This window comes from Bos javanicus, chromosome 27 (assembly GCF_032452875.1).
Source record: "Bos javanicus breed banteng chromosome 27, ARS-OSU_banteng_1.0, whole genome shotgun sequence".
Lineage (NCBI taxonomy): Eukaryota > Metazoa > Chordata > Mammalia > Artiodactyla > Bovidae > Bos > Bos javanicus.
The window spans coordinates 34,086,610-34,106,652 of NC_083894.1; the positions used below are offsets into that span (position 1 = coordinate 34,086,610).

Sequence of the window (20,043 nt, forward strand, 5' to 3'; positions counted from 1 at the left end):
CCGGAGTAGGCGGGCCTTGAAGCAGGAGGGCGGGGCAAATGGCGATGGGCGGGGTCGACTCCTGAGGGTCTGAGGGGACCGGAGAGAAAGCCCGTTCTCACTCGCCCGGGACGGAGCGCTCCGTACGTCAGTCAGGCGAGCGGGCGCCGCGTCGGAAGCGAGCTCGGACCGGAGCCGAGTTGCGTCAGTGCCGAGCGCGCGCGCATCGCTGCCAGCCCTGGGGCCCTGGCGGGGCTGGGGAATCGTGGAGCGGGCGGAGGCAGGGGCGACCGAGTGCTGAAGAGAACCTGCGGGCTCGGGCTGAGATGGGGTCGGGCGTGGGCTCGCCCTCTGAGACTCTCCGCGTCCGGTGGCTGCTGTTGGTGGGCTTGCTGAGCCCAGCCCTCGGCGGGGCTCGGTCAGGTGGGTGTCCACCCCCAGGGACCTTTCGGGATTCCAGTTTCCTAGGGCCGGGATGCTCGTAATTTTTACCCCGCGGTGCCTGAGAGTGGCGGGGCCTGGCCTGGGCACTGGAACCCGACCCGAGTCGGGAGGCGGAGCCGCTGGGCTGCCTGTGGACGGGCTCGGACCCGAGGCTCCGGGTCTGGGCGCCCCCAGTTCTCCTGGGCACTGTACTCGGGTCTGGTTCCCAGTCCTCGGTCTCTTGCCGAGCAGAGCCTTTTGGGGGTGAGCCCGACCCCCAGTCTCGCGCCAAGCTGGGTGCCCCCCCGCAAGACCCTCCTGGGGTGACTCTCGGTCCGACCCCGAACCTCAGGGACTCGGCTGAGAGCCTGGGAAGCTGGCTGAATGCGCGCGGAGGGTTTGAGAAGTGCTTTTTAGAAATGGAGCTGGGGTTTGCTTGCAGGGTAAATGTCACTGGGAAAGAGACCGGGAGATGGAACTTTTTGCTCCAGGTTTTCATGATTTGAAATTTTGACCATCATTTTATTAGTGGAGTCACCAGTAGGTACCACAGGGCTGAATTTAGCGATGAAATAAGAGGAGGGGGGAATTGCTTATTTTGGGGGCTATTTTGTTGTTTTAGTAAGAATACTTCTTCTTTTTTTTGGAAACGAAGTGCTACATTTTTATAGCCAGTCTTTTATTTCCGTTTTTGCTGGGTTGGTAATGTCTCAAATCCAGGCAGATAATCCTTACTCTGCTTAAGTCACAGGCTTACGGTAAGAATTGAATCATTCGTGTGAAATTGCTTTTGACTTGTGAAGCTTCCCTTAAATACATAAGGTATTTGTATTGGAGATGCTCATAGTGGAAACATTTAAATTGCCAACACTAGCTTCTGTCTGAAAACACTCTTTTGTTTTGGCTCGTGTTAAATTATTGTTTGCATGGCTGTGTTTTCTTTATCAGCCATAGAGTATGATGGAGAATGGGGTTTCTACTAAATCGTTATCTTGAGAGTTTTTCAAAGGTGAGGATTTTAATGCAGGACTGAATTTAGATTTTTTTTCTCCTTATTTTATTATTTTTAAATTAAGAAAATTTGCACCATTGCAGGAATTTTAAAGCTCTCAGTACTGAAACTTTCTTGACTGGGAAGGTACCTAATCTTTTCTGTTTGAAACTGTTTTTGCTATGGTGTTCTATTAATACATGGTTAACATTTACCAGCGTTTAAGGGGCAGTAGGTTAAACATCTGGAGTTTTAGTAATCCATGATTCTGTTTGGAATACTTTAAATAAGACTGATTTTTAAAGTTTATGTATTGATTTTTACATTGCTGCATATAGATGGATGGAATATCCTTATGTTTTATAACAACAGCTTTAACAGTTTATAGTTTAACAGTCCCTCACTTAAACACCTATATGCTTTCAAAATTTAATCAGCCTTCATCGAACACCTATGAACACCGAGCTCAGTGCTTGTGGAGGGGCACAGAGTGACCAAATGTGCTGAGTTTATCTGAAGGTTGTAGGGGAAGGTTTTATTGAGAAAGTGATATTTGAACTGATCTGTATGGGTGAATATTCAAGGACAGGAATTCAAAGCAGAACGGTTTTTGCAAGAGTCTAGAGAGATAAGAACAGGACTAGTTAAGGAATGGTGAGAAATCACCAGGGGGTCCACCTGAAAGGGAGGCGTGGATAAAACTAAGGTAAGTTGATACCAGTTGGGGAGAGGCTTCTGTGATGTGCTATGGGATTTGGACTTTACCCTGGAGTAAGTTCTTTGGGCAGGATGGTTTTTAAATAGGGCTGTGGGCTTCTCAGGAGAAGGGGTAAAAGTTTACAGTGGTGAAGAACCCACCTGCCAGTGCAGGTCAAATGTAAGAGACGTGGGTTCAATCCAAGATCCCTTAGAGGAGGGAATGGCAGCCCACTCCAGGATTCTTGCCCGGAGAATCCCATGGACAGAGGGTTGCAAAGAGTTGGACACCACTGAAGCAACTTAGCATGCACTTAGCACGTGGTATAACTTAGATTTGCGGTCGCTGTAACTGGCTACACAGTGGAGGACGGACTATAGGAGGGAGGGACTGGAGGCTGGGAGAGACCGGTTAAGAGGCTTTGTACTAGTGTGCAGTGAAATCATGTTTCCCTACGGGAATGTTCTTCTAGAATCAGCTGACCAGATTTTTGCAATACGGGATGTTTAAAACATGCGCTGAAACCATTTCAACTAATGAAAGAGGAATTTGAATACTCAGTAAGAACCACCCACACATCAGTTACTCTAGGAGTTAAATAGATTTTGTAGGGTTTTTAAAAAAAATTTACTATTTATAACAATTGTGTCAATGAGGAAGTGCAGTATACATTCCAAAAAGCTGAGGTAGTACACTTAAAAAAAAAAAAAAAAAAAAAACTAGGGCTGACAAAGGTAACTTTGTATCATTGAGGAAATTAGGCAGGTATGAAACCTCACTGGATTTTTTTCTTTTAAGGTAGTGATTATGATGTACAGACCTAAATTTTTTTTTTCCAAGACTACAATTCTAGAGGAAATGAGTTTTAAAGCTTACTCATGGTGAATCACTGTAAAATGAACTAGGTGTTAAGAACCTGGTCCATACTAATTTTGTTTTTAGGTGCTTGTGAATTGTTTGAATTTGGTATGTTTGTGCTAAATAGGAGAATTTAGTCTTTTAAATATAAAGATAATTTGTTTCACACTATTATGTAAGAAAATAAAAGCATTTACAATGAAAATGTGTACAAAACAAGTTGCTGGGTTCTAATACTGTTTTCCAAACATACTTTGAATTTTACCTTACCAGGAGTTCCCTGGTGGGCCAGTGATTAGGAACTGGTTATTTCATCGAACTGTAGGTTTGATCCTTAGTTGGGGAACTAGGATCCCACAAGCCACGTGGTGTAGCCAAATAAAAATAAATAAATAAAATTTACCTTACCAAAGTTGACTATGTATGTATACATTTTTAAATCCTGCTTTATTGTAGAATCCCTCCAAAGATGCAAACTCTAAGTAACTGGAAGCTTTTTCTTTGGAATAGCCACAAGCTCAAATATATGACATAGATAGGCTCATGATATTTCTTTTTTTTTTTCTTTGATGCCTAGTATACAGACTTCCCTGGTGGCTCAGATGGTAAAACGTCTGTCTACAATGCGGGAGACCTGGGTTCGATCCCTGGGTTGGGAAGATCCGCTGGAGAAGGAAAGGGCAATCCACTCTAGTACTATTGCCTGGAAAATCCCATGGACAGAGGAGCCTGGTAGGCTACAGTCCATGGGGTCGCAAAGAGTCGGACACGACTGAGTGACTTCCCTTTCCTATACAGCAGAGACTTAGAGTTATGCTGTCTTTTGTGTCAGAACTATGGGACTGCCTCATAAGTAAATCCTGGTCCTCTTGGTATCACAGTAACTAACCCCTCCTACTACCCTGCCTTTCAATGGGGCCAACATAGACCCAATTAAAGTTGAATTGCACTTTGAATTGTATAGCCTTGTTCATATGTTAAGATGTTATTGTATCAATACTTTATTTTTCATTTTGTGATGTGTCATTTCAGTCAAATGGTTTTCCCCAGAGTGAGTTTAGGGAACGTGAGAAGTTCACCTATTTTATTCAGTTTTTTAAAAATATACAGTTGTTTTGTATTTATGTTGATTTTAACATAAAGAATTAGAGTATTTAAGCTTATAGTAAGTAAAAATGATGTTACTGTCAAACATTTGTCATCAGTTCAGTTCAGTTGCTCAGTCATGTCCGACTCTTTGCGACCCCATGCATTGCAGCACACCAGGCATCCCTGTCCATCACCAACTCCCAGAGTTCACTCAGACTCACGTCCATCGAGTCAGTGATGCCATCCAGCCATCTCATCCTCTGTCGTCCCCTTCTCCTCCTGCCCCCAATCCTTCCCAGCATCAGAGTCTTTTCCAATGAGTCAACTCTTCGCATGAGGTGGCCAAAGTACTGGAGTTTCAGCTTTAGCATCATTCCCTCCAAAAAAATCCCAGGGCTGATCTCCTTTAGAATGGACTGGTTGGATCTCCTTGCAGTCCAAGGGACCTGAAAGAGTCTTCTCCAACTCCACAGTTCAAAAAGCATCAATTCTTCGGCGCTCAGCCTTCTTCACAGTCCAACTCTCACATCCATACATGACCACTGGAAAAACCATAGCCTTGACTAGACGAACCTTTGTTGGCAAAGTAATGTCTCTGCTTTTCAGTATGCTATCTAGGTTGGTCATAACTTTTCTTCCAAGGAGTAAGTGTCTTTTAATTTCATGGCTGCAGTCACCATCTGCAGTGATTTTGGAGCCCAGAAAAATAAAGTCTGACACTGTTTCCACCGTTTCCCCATCTATTTCCCATGAAGTGATGGGACCAGATGCTATGATCTTCGTTTTCTGAATGTTGAGCTTTAAGCCAACTTTTTCACTCTCTTTCACTTTCATCAAGAGGCTTTTTAGTTCCTCTTCACTTTCTGCCATAAGGGTGGTGTCATCTGCATATCTGAGGTTATTGATATTTCTCCTGGCATTCTTGATTCCAGCTTGTGCTTCTTCCAGCCCAGCGTTTCTCATGATGTAGTCTGCACATTTGTCATCCTGTAGGACAAAACCCATTCCCATACATGGGAAATGCTTCTTTCTCTTTGACGTTTTTTTTTTTCATGAGATTTTTTTTTTTTTTTAATGGTTTAACTTATTTTAGAAAGGATCCTCCGCACCCTTTCCTTTAGTAGTTCCTAAGAACTCTCATACAAGTAGAGCCCTAGAGAGCCCATTCCACTTCCTTTGATAGGTTGGAATCTTGTTATGAATAGAAGCTCCCACCTCAGCTGCTTAAGTGGGGAGGGTAAGCAGTGTATGAAGTGTATAATGTATCAATACAATAAGTTCTCTTCATGCAAATGAGTTCTGTCCTGAGAGTGCCTTCCTAAGTCCAACAAAGTTAAACTAGGTACCCAACTAACACAATCAACTGTATGATACTGTACTATAATAGGCTTAGAAAACTTTTCACACAAATATACATAAAAAACAAGCAAAAATAAAAACATTTGAAATCTTACAGTACAGTACCTTAAAAAGTACAGTAGTGCAGTACAACAGCTGGCATACATGGACACGTTTGCATCTTTGAAAGTTTGCAACTTCTAGGTTTGTATGTAGGGGACTTATTGTACAGTGAAATATAGCATTGCATTAACATGGACAAATATGTGGGCATGAGGCTTTGTGGGAAATTGCTATGAAAGATGCTACTCATAAAAAATAAAGCTTATTTTAGGTAGTGCATGAAAATTTGCAATTATAAGCTCTATGTATAAGCTGTAAAGATCAAAAGAGGTCATTTACTCAGTATATTTATTGAATGTCTATTGCACTAGTGCAGGAAACAGGATGAATAATGTACTGCCCTTTGTTTCAAGAAACCTAAATTTCTTGGGAGAGGAATTTAAATCCTCTGTGGTATTAAATCTTATAAATGGTGTTTTTCCCGAAGGACTGCTTACACACAAACAATGACAAAAGCCCTGTTTGTTTTTAAATGTAAAAATAGGTAAATGTAAAACAAAAGGTGATAATGCAAAAAATGTCAGAATATAGGACACAGCAGTGGAAATTATGATTATGTTTGAAGATAGCTATTAATGTATATGTTCATTTGGCATTGACCTTGTAAATGGAATGAAAATACATGGCTCAGAATCACAGTGATTTATGAATCTAATTAGGTTCTCTTCAAGAAATACTTCAGACAACAGAATTATCTTCAGCCTGTATGTTGAACCCAGGTTTATTTTCTGTAGTGAAAATACTTAAGGGTCACTCTTTGTTGACATAGTAGTTGGGAAGGAAAAGAGAAAGTCCTTGGCTGAGGGTTCATTCACATTTGTTTGCTTTGCATTTCGGTAGAATTCTTTTAACTTATTTCTGTCTACAGTCTTAACGGAGGAAGGACTTCAGTGCCCGGGGCACAGAAAGCCAAACTGTGACAGCAGGTGTTTGCAGTCAAGTCAGGATTTGTTGTACCGAGTGGGAGACAAGTCTCAGATCCACTTCAGCTTGGCTTTTCAGTTTTTTTTCAAGGAGAAGAGCAAAAATGCTGGAATTTATCATCATCTTCTAGCATTTCTTTTCTTAAAACCTTTAAATTTTTTATTGGGGGTATAACCTATTAACAATGTTTTGACTGTTTCAGGTGGGCAGTGAAAGGGTTCAGCCATATGGATTCATGTATCCATTCTCTTCCTGGGCTTCCTGGGTGGCTCAGTGGTAAAGAATCTGCCTGCCAATGCAGGAGACATGGGTTCAGTCCCCGGGGTTGCAAAGATGCCCTGGAGAAGGAAATGGCAATCCACTCCAGTATTCTTGCCTGGAGAATGCCATGGATTGAGGAGCCTGGTGGGCTACAGTCCATGGGGTTGCAAAAGAGTCAGACATGACTTAGCGACTAAACAGCAACAACAACAACAGTTCTCCCCCAAACTCCACTCCCATCCAGGAACAACAACAACTCTCCCCCAAACTCCCCTCCCATCCAGGAACAACAACAACAACTCTCCCCCAAACTCCCCTCCCATCCAGGAACAACAGCAACCAACAACTCTCCCCCAAACTCCCCTCCCATCCAGGCTGCCACATAACACTGTTCCATCTGCTATCCTGTGTCATTTTCTGACATTTTGTAATTGCAGTTCTGGGAGTCAGAATGTGTCTGGTTTATGATTCGCTGGCCATGTGGTCCATGGCAGGAGGCCTGGTGAGCTCATCCTGCCCTGGAGAAATGATCTGAGTTTATACAGGAATGATAGATAGTATCTACAACAGCAGTTTCATCATCTCAACGATGTTATCGGCAACTGCAGTCTTAATCACCTGACTCTGGTTGATGTGTTCAGTTAGTGTAGGACTAAGGTCAGAGGGGACAAGAAAGGGGATAGAGTTTGGAATAGAGAGATTAATCATAAACTCAGTAAGGGGACTCAGTTTCACAGGTACTGTTATACAACATGTCAGACTTCCTCCAAAACACAATACATAAAAAATCTAAGGAGTTAGCGGAAGAAAAAAGTGCTACTAACTCACACCTTTTTCTTTTACTAAGTATAGGACGTTTTAAGTTTCCTGTTTCAACTCTTATCTCCAGCCCATGTTTCCTAGTAATGTGATTTTTGTCACGTTATACACAAGGTCACATAAGCATCAAATTCTGTCACATTTGAGCTGATTGTATTAAGATTTTACTTTGCATTGTGAACTGTCTGCAGCTGCTAAGTCGCTTCAGTCGTGTCCGACTCTGTGCGACCCCATAGCCGGCAACCCACCAGGCTCCTCTGTCCTTGGGATTCTCCGGGCAAGAATGCTGGAGTGGGTTGCCATTCTACCAGTGGTTTTTTTTGGGGGGGGCGTGATTTTGCTCCCTAGAAGGCATCTGGAGGATATTTTCTAGTTGTCACACCAGTGGAGCTTCTGGATAGGGTGGGTAGAGGTCCTCACCACCCTGCTTTGGCCAGCAAGACACCCACAGCAAAGAGTTTTCTGGCCCCAAATGTCAATAGTGCTGAGGCTGAAGCTTTGTAGTACAAATAATGTGGATGCACGTCCTTGACAGTGATATGGGAAACTTGGTCTTTTGATTCCCATGAGAAAGGGCTACTAATTAAAGACTGAAAAATAAAAGGAATTTGGGGGAAATGTATGCAAGGTATGAACGGGAAAAAGAATACAAATAAGCCAAGACTAGTGATAAAGGAGTGTTGAAAAAATATGGGAAGGAGGGTTTTCATACAACTAGTGTATATTTATTTTTGAATGACATAACCGTAATATGTGCATTTCTTATGATGTTTTGAACTCCTAAGACACTCAGAAAGTGGATCTTTGGATTTTAAAACCTAGAAGTCAGTAACAGAATAATAGCTCTTATGTGTAGAAGTTATTTTGGTCTGATGTAGTTGTGAAAGCCTTTAAAAGATAAATGATTAATTTTGCTTTCTTATCCAAAATAAGAATTGTGGTTGAAAATGTATGGAAGGAAAGGATGTGTCATATTCCTTTATTGGATTTTCATTCTTTGCTAACAATCTTGGTAAAAAAAAATTCATAGCTTCAGTCCTGGTTGGAAATTAGTCCTGACCTTTACAGGTTTCAGTGTGAGAGCTCTTTAGATATGTGCCTGCTCATTTGTAGTTATCTTTTCTGAGGTATTTCTTTTTCTCTGTGGTGTTTGTTTCTGAGTTGTAACAAATTTCAGTTGAGTTGCATATGGTTTAGCTCCTAGCGTAACAGTTGCCTGAGCCTACTAACATTTATATCCTTGCCTGTAATGGTTTACTTAAAAAATCTTTTATTTTTAAATGTTTATAGAATCTCAGGAAATGCATATAAATGCACAGAATGATTGACTTTTCATCACACACAGCTTCTCATCTGTTACCCATGGAAAGCATTTTATTCCTATCATTACTTCTAGAGTGACCTAGTAGTTGAACAAATGACCATGATCTAGAACAAAAGTATTAAGGGAGTTTGAGAAAACTGAAGGCCCTTGAAAGGTTTATTTTGGGCGAGGAAATAGTTCTATACCTCAGTTAATTTAGGATTAAGGATATTTTTACTTAGTGCTTTGAAACCTGCATCTGTTAAGGCCATGAATTTCTTTTGAGATGGCTCCCAACTGACAACTCCAAATATCTGAGGGATATTTTGTCATAGCGTATCATAAGGATGCCTTATGTCAATCAGCCCCTGATTGCTTTTGTGAGTATTGGAGTCCATTTCTAGTATTTTTATGTGATGATGTGAAGCCCCATTTTGTTGCTATTATGCCAAACAGAGTAAAGAGTTTGAAAACTGTTAGTGTGACATGTTGTATTGAACATGAAATAAGTTATATTTTCCTGTTTACATTGTATCTTTAAAAATTTTAAACTAGACAAGATTATAGACATTTTATTGCACAGTGGTGTTTTGTGGAAGGTTAGACTTCATTTTAATCTGCATCTGAGACCTCTGAGGGACGTAAGGCAGTTAAGGAATGAATGACCGTTAAGAGTTTGGATGGAAAGAAGGTGAGTGGGAGTAGAAGGTGTCATAATCTAGATGTGAAGTTAATGAGACTGATGGGTAGAAATTAGGTGCTGAGATTCTAGATAATCAGTACTTTAAGTAGTTTATGCTTTTTTTTTTTAAGTTGAACAAACACCTTTTTTCCTCCCCTTTTAATTTCAGCAGTAATTTGGGGTTTCAGAATACTCATTATAAAAACAAATTCAAACAATACAGTCAGGCTTGAGTGCAGGAAATAAAAGTCTGAGTCCTTATCTCATTACTGTGTAGTTCTATTCCATCGTGGTAACTGCTTTAAACAAGCTTGGTATGTTTACTTATGATACATGTTTGTTTATGACACACCTTATGGTCTCATATATGGGAAAGGAAATGGCAGTCCATTCTGATATTCTTGCCTGGAAAATCCCATGGACAGAGGAGCCTGGAGGGCTGCAGTCCATGTGGTCACAAGAGTTGGACACGACTGAGCAATTAAACCATCAGCATCATGGTCTCAGGGCTTCCCAGGTGGTGCTAGTGGTAAAGAACCCAGCTGCCAGTATAGGAGGCAAAAGAGACATGGGTTCCGTCTCTGGATGGGGAAGATCCCCTGGAAGAGGGCATGGCAACTCACTCCAGTATTCTTGCCTGGGAAATCCCATGGACAGAGGAGCCTTGTGGGCTACAGTTCATAGGGTCACACAGAATTGGACATGACTGAAGCAACTTAGCATGCACTGTGGTTTCATATATAGGATACGTGTTGTATTTTTAACATTTCATAGAGATTATAAATAATACAGAGTTTATGAAGTGAAGGTAAAAATAAAAGTCTCTCCCCTCCTTCTACTCCCTATAGATTATTACTTTTAAAAATATTATTTTACTATAAGAAATTTAAACATACACAACAGTAGAGAGAAGAGTAATAAAAAGGAAAAAGAAAGAAAAAAAGGGACTTTCCTGGTGGTCCAGTGGTTCAGGCTCTGCACTTCCACTGCAGGGGGCACAGGTTTGATTCCTGGTCAGGGAACAAAGATTCCCGCATGCCGCAGCCAAAAGGAAAAAAAAAAGTAACGAACCCCTGTGTACCTAGATTTTAATATAATTAAATATAATCCAGATTTTAATATAATTTCATATGTGTCTGATCCCTCAAACGCACACTGAATTATTTGGGTGAAAATCCTGGATGTCATGTCATCTTGCCCTTGAATATTTAGAATGAATCTCTATGACATCAGGACTTTTAAAGAAAACCTTACCCACAGTAGGCTTATTACACTTTAAAAAATTAACACTAATTCCTCAAGATTTTCACATATCTATGCAGTGTTAAAATGAGACTGTATCAGATGCCAGCATGGGGGTGTGTCTCCCTAAGGGATTTATATGGCCTGTTTTAATTATGTCCAAATTTTGCTTAAGTGATGACTTTATTTTTTTATAGTTATGTTATTTTTCAAATAATACATGATTATTTAATACCTTTGGTAATTTTAAAAGTACCAAATAGGATCCTAACAATAAAATTTTGCATTTATACATGAATCCTGCTTGATTACTTCAGTGACAATGAAACAAGATGACTTTGTGCTCATTGTTTTATTTACTTATTTATTTTCATTTTTATTCTTCTAGGTAGATCTTACTTTTTAAAATTGAAGTATAGGTGACTTACAATACTGTGTTATTTCCAGCAAAGTGATTCAGTTATATATATTCAGATTATTTTCTATTATAGATTATTATAAGATATTGAATTTAGTTCCATGTGCTATACAGTAACATAAGGTCCTTTATTTTATTTTTATTTTTTTAGCTTTTATTGGAGTATGGTTGATTCACAATGTTGTATGTGTTTCAGGTGTACAGCAAAGTTATTCAGTTATATATATATATATATATATATATATATGCATGTATATTCATTCTTTTTCAGATTCTTTTCAGTTGTTCCTTGTTGCTATCTGTTTTACATACAGTGGTGTGTATCTGTGAGCTCCGCACTCCTAGTTTACCTCTCTCCCCTTTCAAATGATGATTTTAGAAGCCAGACCCGGTTCAGCCGGTTCAGCTGTGATTCCACTCTGTGATGAGCTGTACGGGTTGGAATTGGGAGAAAGTCTTGTATGATGGTTCTGAGTTCTTCATTTTTTATATATTTTAACTATTCAAGTTTTTAGAACAGATTAATAGCAGTAATTTCATTGGAGATAATTGCTACATTGTTAGCAATTTACTTATTAGAGTTAATACATCAGGCATTAAAAGTAACTTTTTCCTTTTACCATCCTTGACCATTTTGTAGGCATCCCCATACCATCTCGGGATGACATTCATGTTGGGTGAAGGTAGGAAATGAGAGAGAAGTGAACAGAGCCTTCACTCCATTTCCCCATGTTAGCATTTTTTTTTTCCTTTTGTTTATATCTTAAGATTTCTTTTAAGACAGAGGGTTAGGATTTATAGCTAAAAAATTATTTGAAAATGATTGCTGTGAATATACTGTTTGGATAAAGGCTAACATCCTTGTTTTTAAGAAATACATTTCTTCCCCTTTATACTATCTGGTATATTGCTATTTTGCTATTTTCCTATAAAACTTTATATAAAACTGAATATTTTATTTTTTATTACTAATTTGTTATTTTCTTATCTTTTGGTTGTGCTGCATGGCATGTGGAATCTTAATTCCCTGACCAGGGATCAAACCGACACCCCCTGCATTGTCAGATAGAGTCTTAACCACTGGACCACCAGAGAAGTTCTAAAACTATACCTATTTTAATGTGAGAATGTCAGATGGTTTTTCTATGAATTGAACACTCAGCTCTTTTTTTTTGAATATTTGGCTTTTGATTTCCATTGTATTTTAGGGGGAATGTAGTTTTTCAGGTTCAATTGTTATGTTTGTTGTTCCTTATTCTGTAGGCTTTCAACAGACCTCCCATCTCTCTTCTTATGAAATTATAACACCTTGGAAATTAACTCGAGAACGAAGAGAAGCCCCTAGGCCCTTCTCAGAGCAGGTAAGTTATCTCTTGAGAAATATGTATGTATTTCAGTTTCACTCATTTTAAGACAATAATGTTATTTTCATCACTGATTGGTTCAGTGAGTAATGTTGACCCATGCTTATGGCACTTGTGTCCATTGGACATTATTCTAGTAAAAGTGACATACTGATTCTTAGTAGCTTGTTTTTTTTTTTTTTAAAGACAAAATAATCAGCTTGAAACATAAGTGGGTGAAATAGTCAGTTAAATAAAAGTCTGTGACCAGTATAGGATGCTGGTTACATAGACCTCTGACCGTTACCTGACTGGTGATGGTTACAGTGTTCTTCTTACAACAAGAGTTCACCTCTCTCTTAGTGTATGACAGGTAGAGTACTGTATGCTGAATCTTCACTGACACTGGAGAATGTGTGTTATATGTATGTATTTTTATATCTGGGGATGTTTGCAAAAGTGAGTTTTATTGCCATATCGGAAGAAACATACTATACTAACAGTGCACAAAAATTATTTTTCAATACTATTTTTCTCTTATTGTAAAGTTCAGAAATAATGTATTTGGATATCAACTGATTTTGCAAACCTTTCAACTTCATCGAAATATAATTTAACTTTATTATGATTTACCAGTAACAAGTGATGAGGATAAAGAGTTTAGCATATTACCTCTAAATTGACAAAGTATTTCTAGCTATGAGATAGGTCGTACATTGTTTAGGGACTAGGCAGAGTGAAGAGTACACTGTAGTTAACATCAGGAACTTTCAGAGTTACCCTCCCTCTGGGCATTACCATGGATTGGGTAGATCATTCGTCTTCATTTACTTCTTTATAAGTAAGGAGTATATAACTCTAAGATCTCCTTCCAGTGGAACGGTTTATAATTTTTCCTTGCTTTGTTTTGAACTGGACATTCTCCTCTTTAATTTTGTTTTGCCTTTATCAATTTGTGTTTTCATTGTTATTTCCCCCCTCCACTTAGTAGCATAGGGACAGTGTTTTTCTGCTTCATCCTGTCTCTGATGATCTTCAACAGCTTTGCACTCATAGATACTTGGGATTGTAGTGAATGTCCCATATGTACCCTGATAAATAATCGGGAAAGAGGTGGAAGCACCATTTAAGCCCTAGGGATATGATGTGAACGAAACAGACAGAATTATGTCCCTGTGGAGCTTCCATTCTCATGGGAGGAGAGACAGAGACAAATAGGTAATATAATTGTAAGATTAATAATAGAGATTACTTAAGATGGTAAAGAGCCCATCTGCCAGTGCAGGTTAGACATGAGAGATGTGAGTTTGAGCCCTGGGTCAGGAAGATCCCCTGGAGGAGGAAATGGCAACCCACTCCAGTATTCTTGCCTGGAGAATCCCATGGACAGAGGAGCTTGGCAGGCTGCAGTCTATAGGGTTGCATGGAGTCGGACACGACTGAAGCAACTTAGCACACACGCAAGATGGTAATAATCATTGTGGGGAGCATTAAAGCAGCAAGGAACTGGGGAGTATTGGAACTGGGGGTGAGGGGTAGGAGGGTTTGTGTTTTTTAATAGGACAGCCCGGGAAGACCTTCCTAAGAAGGTGACTCTGTAGGAGAACAAAGACCAGAAGGAAGGGAATGAGCAACGCAGGCAGCTATTTGGGGGAAGAATGTACTATCATAAATTCTCAGAATTCTTCTCAGGGGAGATGACAGTGGTGTTTTTATATCCTGTATTTGCCCAAGAGCAGAAAGGAATAGAAAGACACATGCCAAAACTGTGCAAGGAGATTGGTGTTTTTGTTGCCTCTGGAGATGGAGGTCCCCACGCAGAATTTGGAAGTAGAACCCTAGGACGTGGATCCGGTCTCAGCCTTAGGAATCAGATGCTGAAGTGCCTGAGGAAAGTGGATCCTGCTGTTTCTTGGCAAAGTGTTCACTTGGAGTCCAGAAGCAGTAGGGAGAATAATAAGCACTTATTATTTAATTATTAATTCTAATAATAAGGACACTTCTGATAATATTATTGTTCATTGAGTCCCTCCATGATTGTCTTTTTTATTAGAATTAAGTTTCTAGAGATCACATTAAGTGCTTCTGGCTAATGAAACGGTAAGTCACTGGGGAAGTTATTTTAATGTTTAAGGTAGAGAAGAGGCTCCCACAAACAGAGGATATGCAAGTTGACTTATCTCAGTTCTTTGATTCTGAGACACAGTCTTCATGAGGTACACTGTTATTTAACGTGCCGGTAATTAAGAAAGAAACAGACTGCTGCCAGTTAGACTACTTTGCCTGTGTACGATGTGTCCCAATTTCAGAGATGTTCACAGAGATGTGAGGGGGGGGAAAGTAGGTTTAGAACCGATGAAATGTGTTAAGTCCTGTGAAGATGTAAAGTCATAAAAGTGTATTAATTTCATCTAGCTTTCAGATACCCAGAACAAGGGATAATCTTCTGAAACTAAGAGGTTCATTAGATTTAAACAAAAGGAAGAATTACTTTTTACTATAGGTAATACAGGAATGGATTTATTAAAAATAATCCCTGAAGTTATAGCACAATTGCAATTGTAAATGAATTGAAGAAGACTTTAGATAAACATGTGGGTCGTTTTCCACTATAGGTTATTCAAAGAAGATAGGGGTGATCAGAGTCCATTTTTATTATTTATGGGCATATTTCAGGTTGTTTCATAAAGGAGTTCCAGTCAGTACCAAATTATTTTCATTCAGGATGGAATTTCTAGTGTCCTTTAAATACCTAAATACCTGTTGTTGCAAAGTTATTTAGAAGATAGTGTTTTATTGTTCTTTTCTCCTTTGTGCATATAGGTATCTTATGTCATTCAAGCTGAAGGAAAAGAGCATATAATTCACTTGGAAAGGAATAAGTAAGAAATTTTATTTACTTTGCCTTTTTGGTAATTTTTTTTCTTTTTTCAATACTATATGGGTTTCTTTTCTAGTTAGATATTGCTTAGTAGGTTGTTAAGAAGGTGAGACTAATAAGAGTAGAAGTATGGAAAAATCCCTACAATTTTGCATTTCCACTGACACTTAAGCAAAGGAAAATAAATCTAAAATAAAGGAAGAGAAGCTTGTACTTAAGAAAACTTTAAAATCATGACTGGCCCAACAAACCACTGAGCAGGTGGTAAAGAAGTCTTTAGTAGCTTTATCTGTCTGCTAGAGGTGCCACAGTGAAATACTACAGACTTCAATAACAGACACTTATTTTCTCCCAGGATTGGAAATCTGAGATCAAGGTGCCAGCATTAATGTCTGGTGAGGACTCTCTTCTTGGGGTGCAGACCCTTCTGGCTGGCACTCACGTGATCTCTCCTTGGCTTGTGTACAGAAGCGGGGTAGATGGAGGAGCGAGCTCTCTGGTGTTTCTTCTTATGAGGACACTAATCCCATTGGCTTAGGGCCCCACCCTTATCACCTCATTTAACCATAATTTCCTTAGTGGGCCCCATCTCCAAGTATAGCCACACTGAAGGTTAAAGCTTCAGCATAGGAATTTTGGAGGGGCCACAAGCACTCAGTCCATAAGAGTGGTCTCTCGCCCTCCTTTTTAGTTTTGGCATATTTTCACCTGATCCTGCCTTGGTAATCTGTGTACCTCTGTTGCTTTTTTGAAATTCTATGCTTCTGACTGTGCTGAGCCAACCACTGTCTTGTGGCCCATCCTTCCCTGTCTTCCTTTTCTTATGAAGCTAAACTTCCAGTATCTTTTCTTGAGAGATTTCAGAAAAAAGCAGCCTAATAGACCCATTTACATGGAGGTGTGATTGACGGGATGTAAAGTGCTGCTCAGAGATGTCTCCCAGAACCAGTAGCAGCAGCTCCTGGGAGTTTTCTAGAAATGCAAATTCTCAGGTCCACCCCTGGAATGAAGCAGAATTTGGGGAGGTGTCACAGCTATCTGTGTTTTAACAAGCTTCCATCCTGGGCGATTTTTTACTGACCCTCAAGTTTGAATAACACTTTTTATCTTAGAAGAGAATGCTGAGCTGAAGAGAGTGAGATCTCTCTGGCAGGGCTTTAGGCACTGCGACAGATTCTTTCGGACAGAGAGGCGCTTTGTGTCCTGGGCACTGTACCCGGTACTTTTTATTGTATTACTTATTAATTTTCTCAGAACTTCTGAAGTCCAGCTTGTCTCCAATGTAATGATGTCACTGTGTACAAGAATTTTTAATAGATATAAATATTTTCTACTCTTTCTATAAGAAATGGAAATTAAAACGATTTCAACATAATAACAGTTTCTTATATTCTCCTAGTTTCAGCTTATAAAGTATTTTCCTCAGCTGTATGTCATTTATTAGACTATCATATCAATTTGATAATAGAGGAGTCTTGTGGTCCTTGCTTCAGACTCAGAATGCTAAGGTTCAGGAAGTTCACTTGATTTACTCAGCATCACATAGTTTGTAAAAGGGGCACACATCCTAGTCATTTGACCTGGTATCTAGTGATATATATGTGTGTGTGTGGTGTTGTGTCTACATTCCTATGCCTCTTGAATTGGGGGGCAAATGGTACTTTTTCAGGCATTTGTTGAGAGTTGCCAGGTCTTTGAATGTCTTTGAGAAGCAGTCATCAAAGCTAATGATCACTAGTGAGAAAGAGTTAGGGTAGATAGCCTATTATGGCTCTGAGTGAAGAAGTGAGTATGTTTGAGTGCTTACTTTTTTCCTCCCAGGGCCTACCTTGTTTTGGATCATGAATCTCTTGGTGAAAACAATGAAGCCTCCTTACAGGGGGATGTACATAATTACTTACGTTGGGGTATTTGGCTGGGACTGGGGGGTTGTGTGGCAGAAGATAGCACACCTCTTCTCTCCCTGTGCTGAAAAAATTTAAAGATAAAATAAAGGAGTGAGTTAGATAGAAGGTTAAAATATCCCTCTCATGGTTGATGAAGGCTGGGTTAGGGGATTTACCAGAGAATGAGAGCCCAATGGACCTGTGAGTCCTGAACCCTGGATTAGGCAGATTCAGCCACTCACGTCAGCGCTGTGCACCATGGCAGTCCTTGTCCTAGAGGAGCACGGTGGAGTTTGTTCCCACTGGCAGGCAGTGACTTCTAAGGAGGAAGAAGGGCAGAGCAAGGCCCAAGTACCCTCTTCAGTTTATTCTTTTTAAATTCACCACCAGAGGGAGCAAAGAGTGTGTGTGTATATGTTGGGGAGAGAGGAGAGACGGGGCAGCGATTGAACGTGGTTGAATAACTGAAACGACTCAGGACTCCACAGGCTCTCCCGAGCTCACTCAAGGAGACTTTCATAAAGGTAAAGGGGAAAGGACTCAGGACGAAGACAGCAGAGGAAATCATCGAAGGTTTAAGAACTTCCAAACGGAGTCCCTCGGGGTCCTTTCTCAGTTGTACAGATGTGCACGTGGCTTCAGATTACACATCACTGAGATATGAGTGAATCGTCACCTTTTCAGGGTAGCCCAGGCATGTGTTTACCAAGGGGGTTGTTTTATACCATACTGGTCACGTGGCTAAAGTCAGGCTGTGTAACTGATTAAACGGCATGCCAACCATCCATCTTTCCATCTCTTAAAACAGTCTATAGACGCCTGGAGACTTAGAGCCTTAAGAGTTGCATTATAAACCACTAGCTGGCACCTTGCATCCCTGACTTGTCCATAAGCCCTGAAGATAAGTATATTGCTGCTCCAATTCTGCTGCGAAGGATGCAGAGCCTTTGCTTGACCTAACTTTGGTCATGCTACTGAACCTTCTCCTGGGCCCCATCTGTACACTTTGTTGGAGGTAATCTGGTTTTAGCAAGAACCCTGCCAAGTGAGGTTAGCAAGAACCCCCCCACCCTTAGCTTCTACCATCCTTCCCAGGTGATGTCTGATCACCATGGTCTGTCTTCAGTAAGAATCCTTTTGATTGGTTTAGCCAGAGTCTCCTTCACCCCGGTGTTTCATCTTAGTAATTTTGTACCCACTGACCTCCCACCTTGCTCATGGGGTACAAATTCCCACCTGCCCATGCTATGCTTGGAGTTGAGCGTGACCTCTCTCCCCCACTATAAAATCCCATTAGAGTGGTCCCCATAACTTCTGCCAAGCTCCAAATAAGATTGGCTTCACCATCTTTAACAAGTGTCGTGGAATATTTTTTTCTTTGACAGTCATGGTGGCATGACTCAGGTAGGATCAGATTCATCACTGGACCCCTGACCTCTCACTCTGGACACCTTCAAAGCCCTCATCTTCAGTCCTGACTGATCGGGGATCCTTTGGTGAGTCTGATTCCTGAACCTTTGCTCCAGACAAATGTCCACCGAAACTGGTAAAGACAGACTTGATTCTTAAGGTTTTGAGTGTATGCTCTGAAGTTGGGTCAGAGTGCCAGGCTTCTTTCGACAGGTACTTCCTGGGCTGGCAGCTTTCCTTGGCTCCTTGTTCTGATTGGGGATTACTCCCTGGCTCCCTGGGCTGAAAGTCCCTTCCTCTTGGCTCTATGTGAGGTCTCTTTTTTCTCTTTCTTGTATCTGGCTTCTCCCATTGGAACTTCTCAGCCAACTAAACCACCTCTTCTCCCATCCTGCTGACTCTGCTATGCCAGCTCTGTCTGCTTCCTTTCTTCTTAACATGTTTTGCTGAGCATAATTTGAAACTTTGCTGGTGTCTTTGGGAAACTTGAGAGCTTCCTGGATTGACTGCTCCTCCTTGTTGCTTCTGCTCCTCCTTCCTCTTTCTGCTACCATCAGTCTCCCCCACCACCCCATTCCCTAGATCCTTTGATATGTCCCATTTCGAACCCCCACCTCCTACATCCCTCTGTCTACCCCTGACAGACTTCAGACTTTCAACTTCCACGGCAGCGCCTCAGCTTCCCACAGTCATTTTCATTTTTAGTTCCTTGCCCTCCATCAGGGGCTCTCACAAAACTCAAGTAGCTCTGAAAATAACTCTACTTGAGTCTGAAAAGAGCAAATGGAAATAGGTTGTATGACTTACATGGGTTTTGGAAACATCCAGAAAGCAGTTAGGTGTTTCCTCAGTCACCTGCCTAAAAATTAGACCACGGCAAAGGAAGATTACTTACCATGGTGAAAGAAAATCTTAAAAATCTCCTCCAGAAATACTGGTAGGCAGGTAACCTTAACTTGTTTTATTTGCCAGAGTCAATTCAGTTGAAAATACAAAATGGTGATAAACCACTGAGATTATATTGCTGCTTTACTAACTCATGGCTAAAATTTTAAAATGAAAGCCATGTTTTCTATTTGTGTCTGTCTGTATGTTTATATATGTCTATGTGTATGTATACATGTGAAATAGTTTATTCCTGCTGGAAATGAATCACATTAACTTATAAAATCCCTTAAATATCCAATTCAAATAGGTTTAGAGGTGGAATGAGCACTTACATAAATTATTTTCATAAAACTCTTGGGAATACAGACACTAACCCAAGTTATTTTTTAAGTTCACATGATCTCGAATAATCTTTTAGCTGGTTTTTATAGTGTAGATACAATTGTTGATAAACTCTGACAGCTTCAGAGTTGTCAGTATTAAATACG

The 20,043-nt window shown here is 40.4% G+C and overlaps 1 protein-coding gene across 1 annotated transcript in view; it reads left to right on the forward strand.

Moving 5' to 3' along the window:
* Positions 1-79: 79 nt before the first annotated feature.
* ADAM9 (ADAM metallopeptidase domain 9) overlaps positions 80-20,043 on the forward strand; it is a 92,709-nt gene continuing 72,745 nt past the window's right edge. The window contains exons 1-3 of the mRNA XM_061404534.1: positions 80-402; positions 12,411-12,508; positions 15,314-15,372. Of these exons, the coding sequence (XP_061260518.1) occupies positions 306-402; positions 12,411-12,508; positions 15,314-15,372 (254 nt within the window). The 5' untranslated portion in view covers positions 80-305. The remainder of the gene's footprint in view (positions 403-12,410; positions 12,509-15,313; positions 15,373-20,043) is intronic.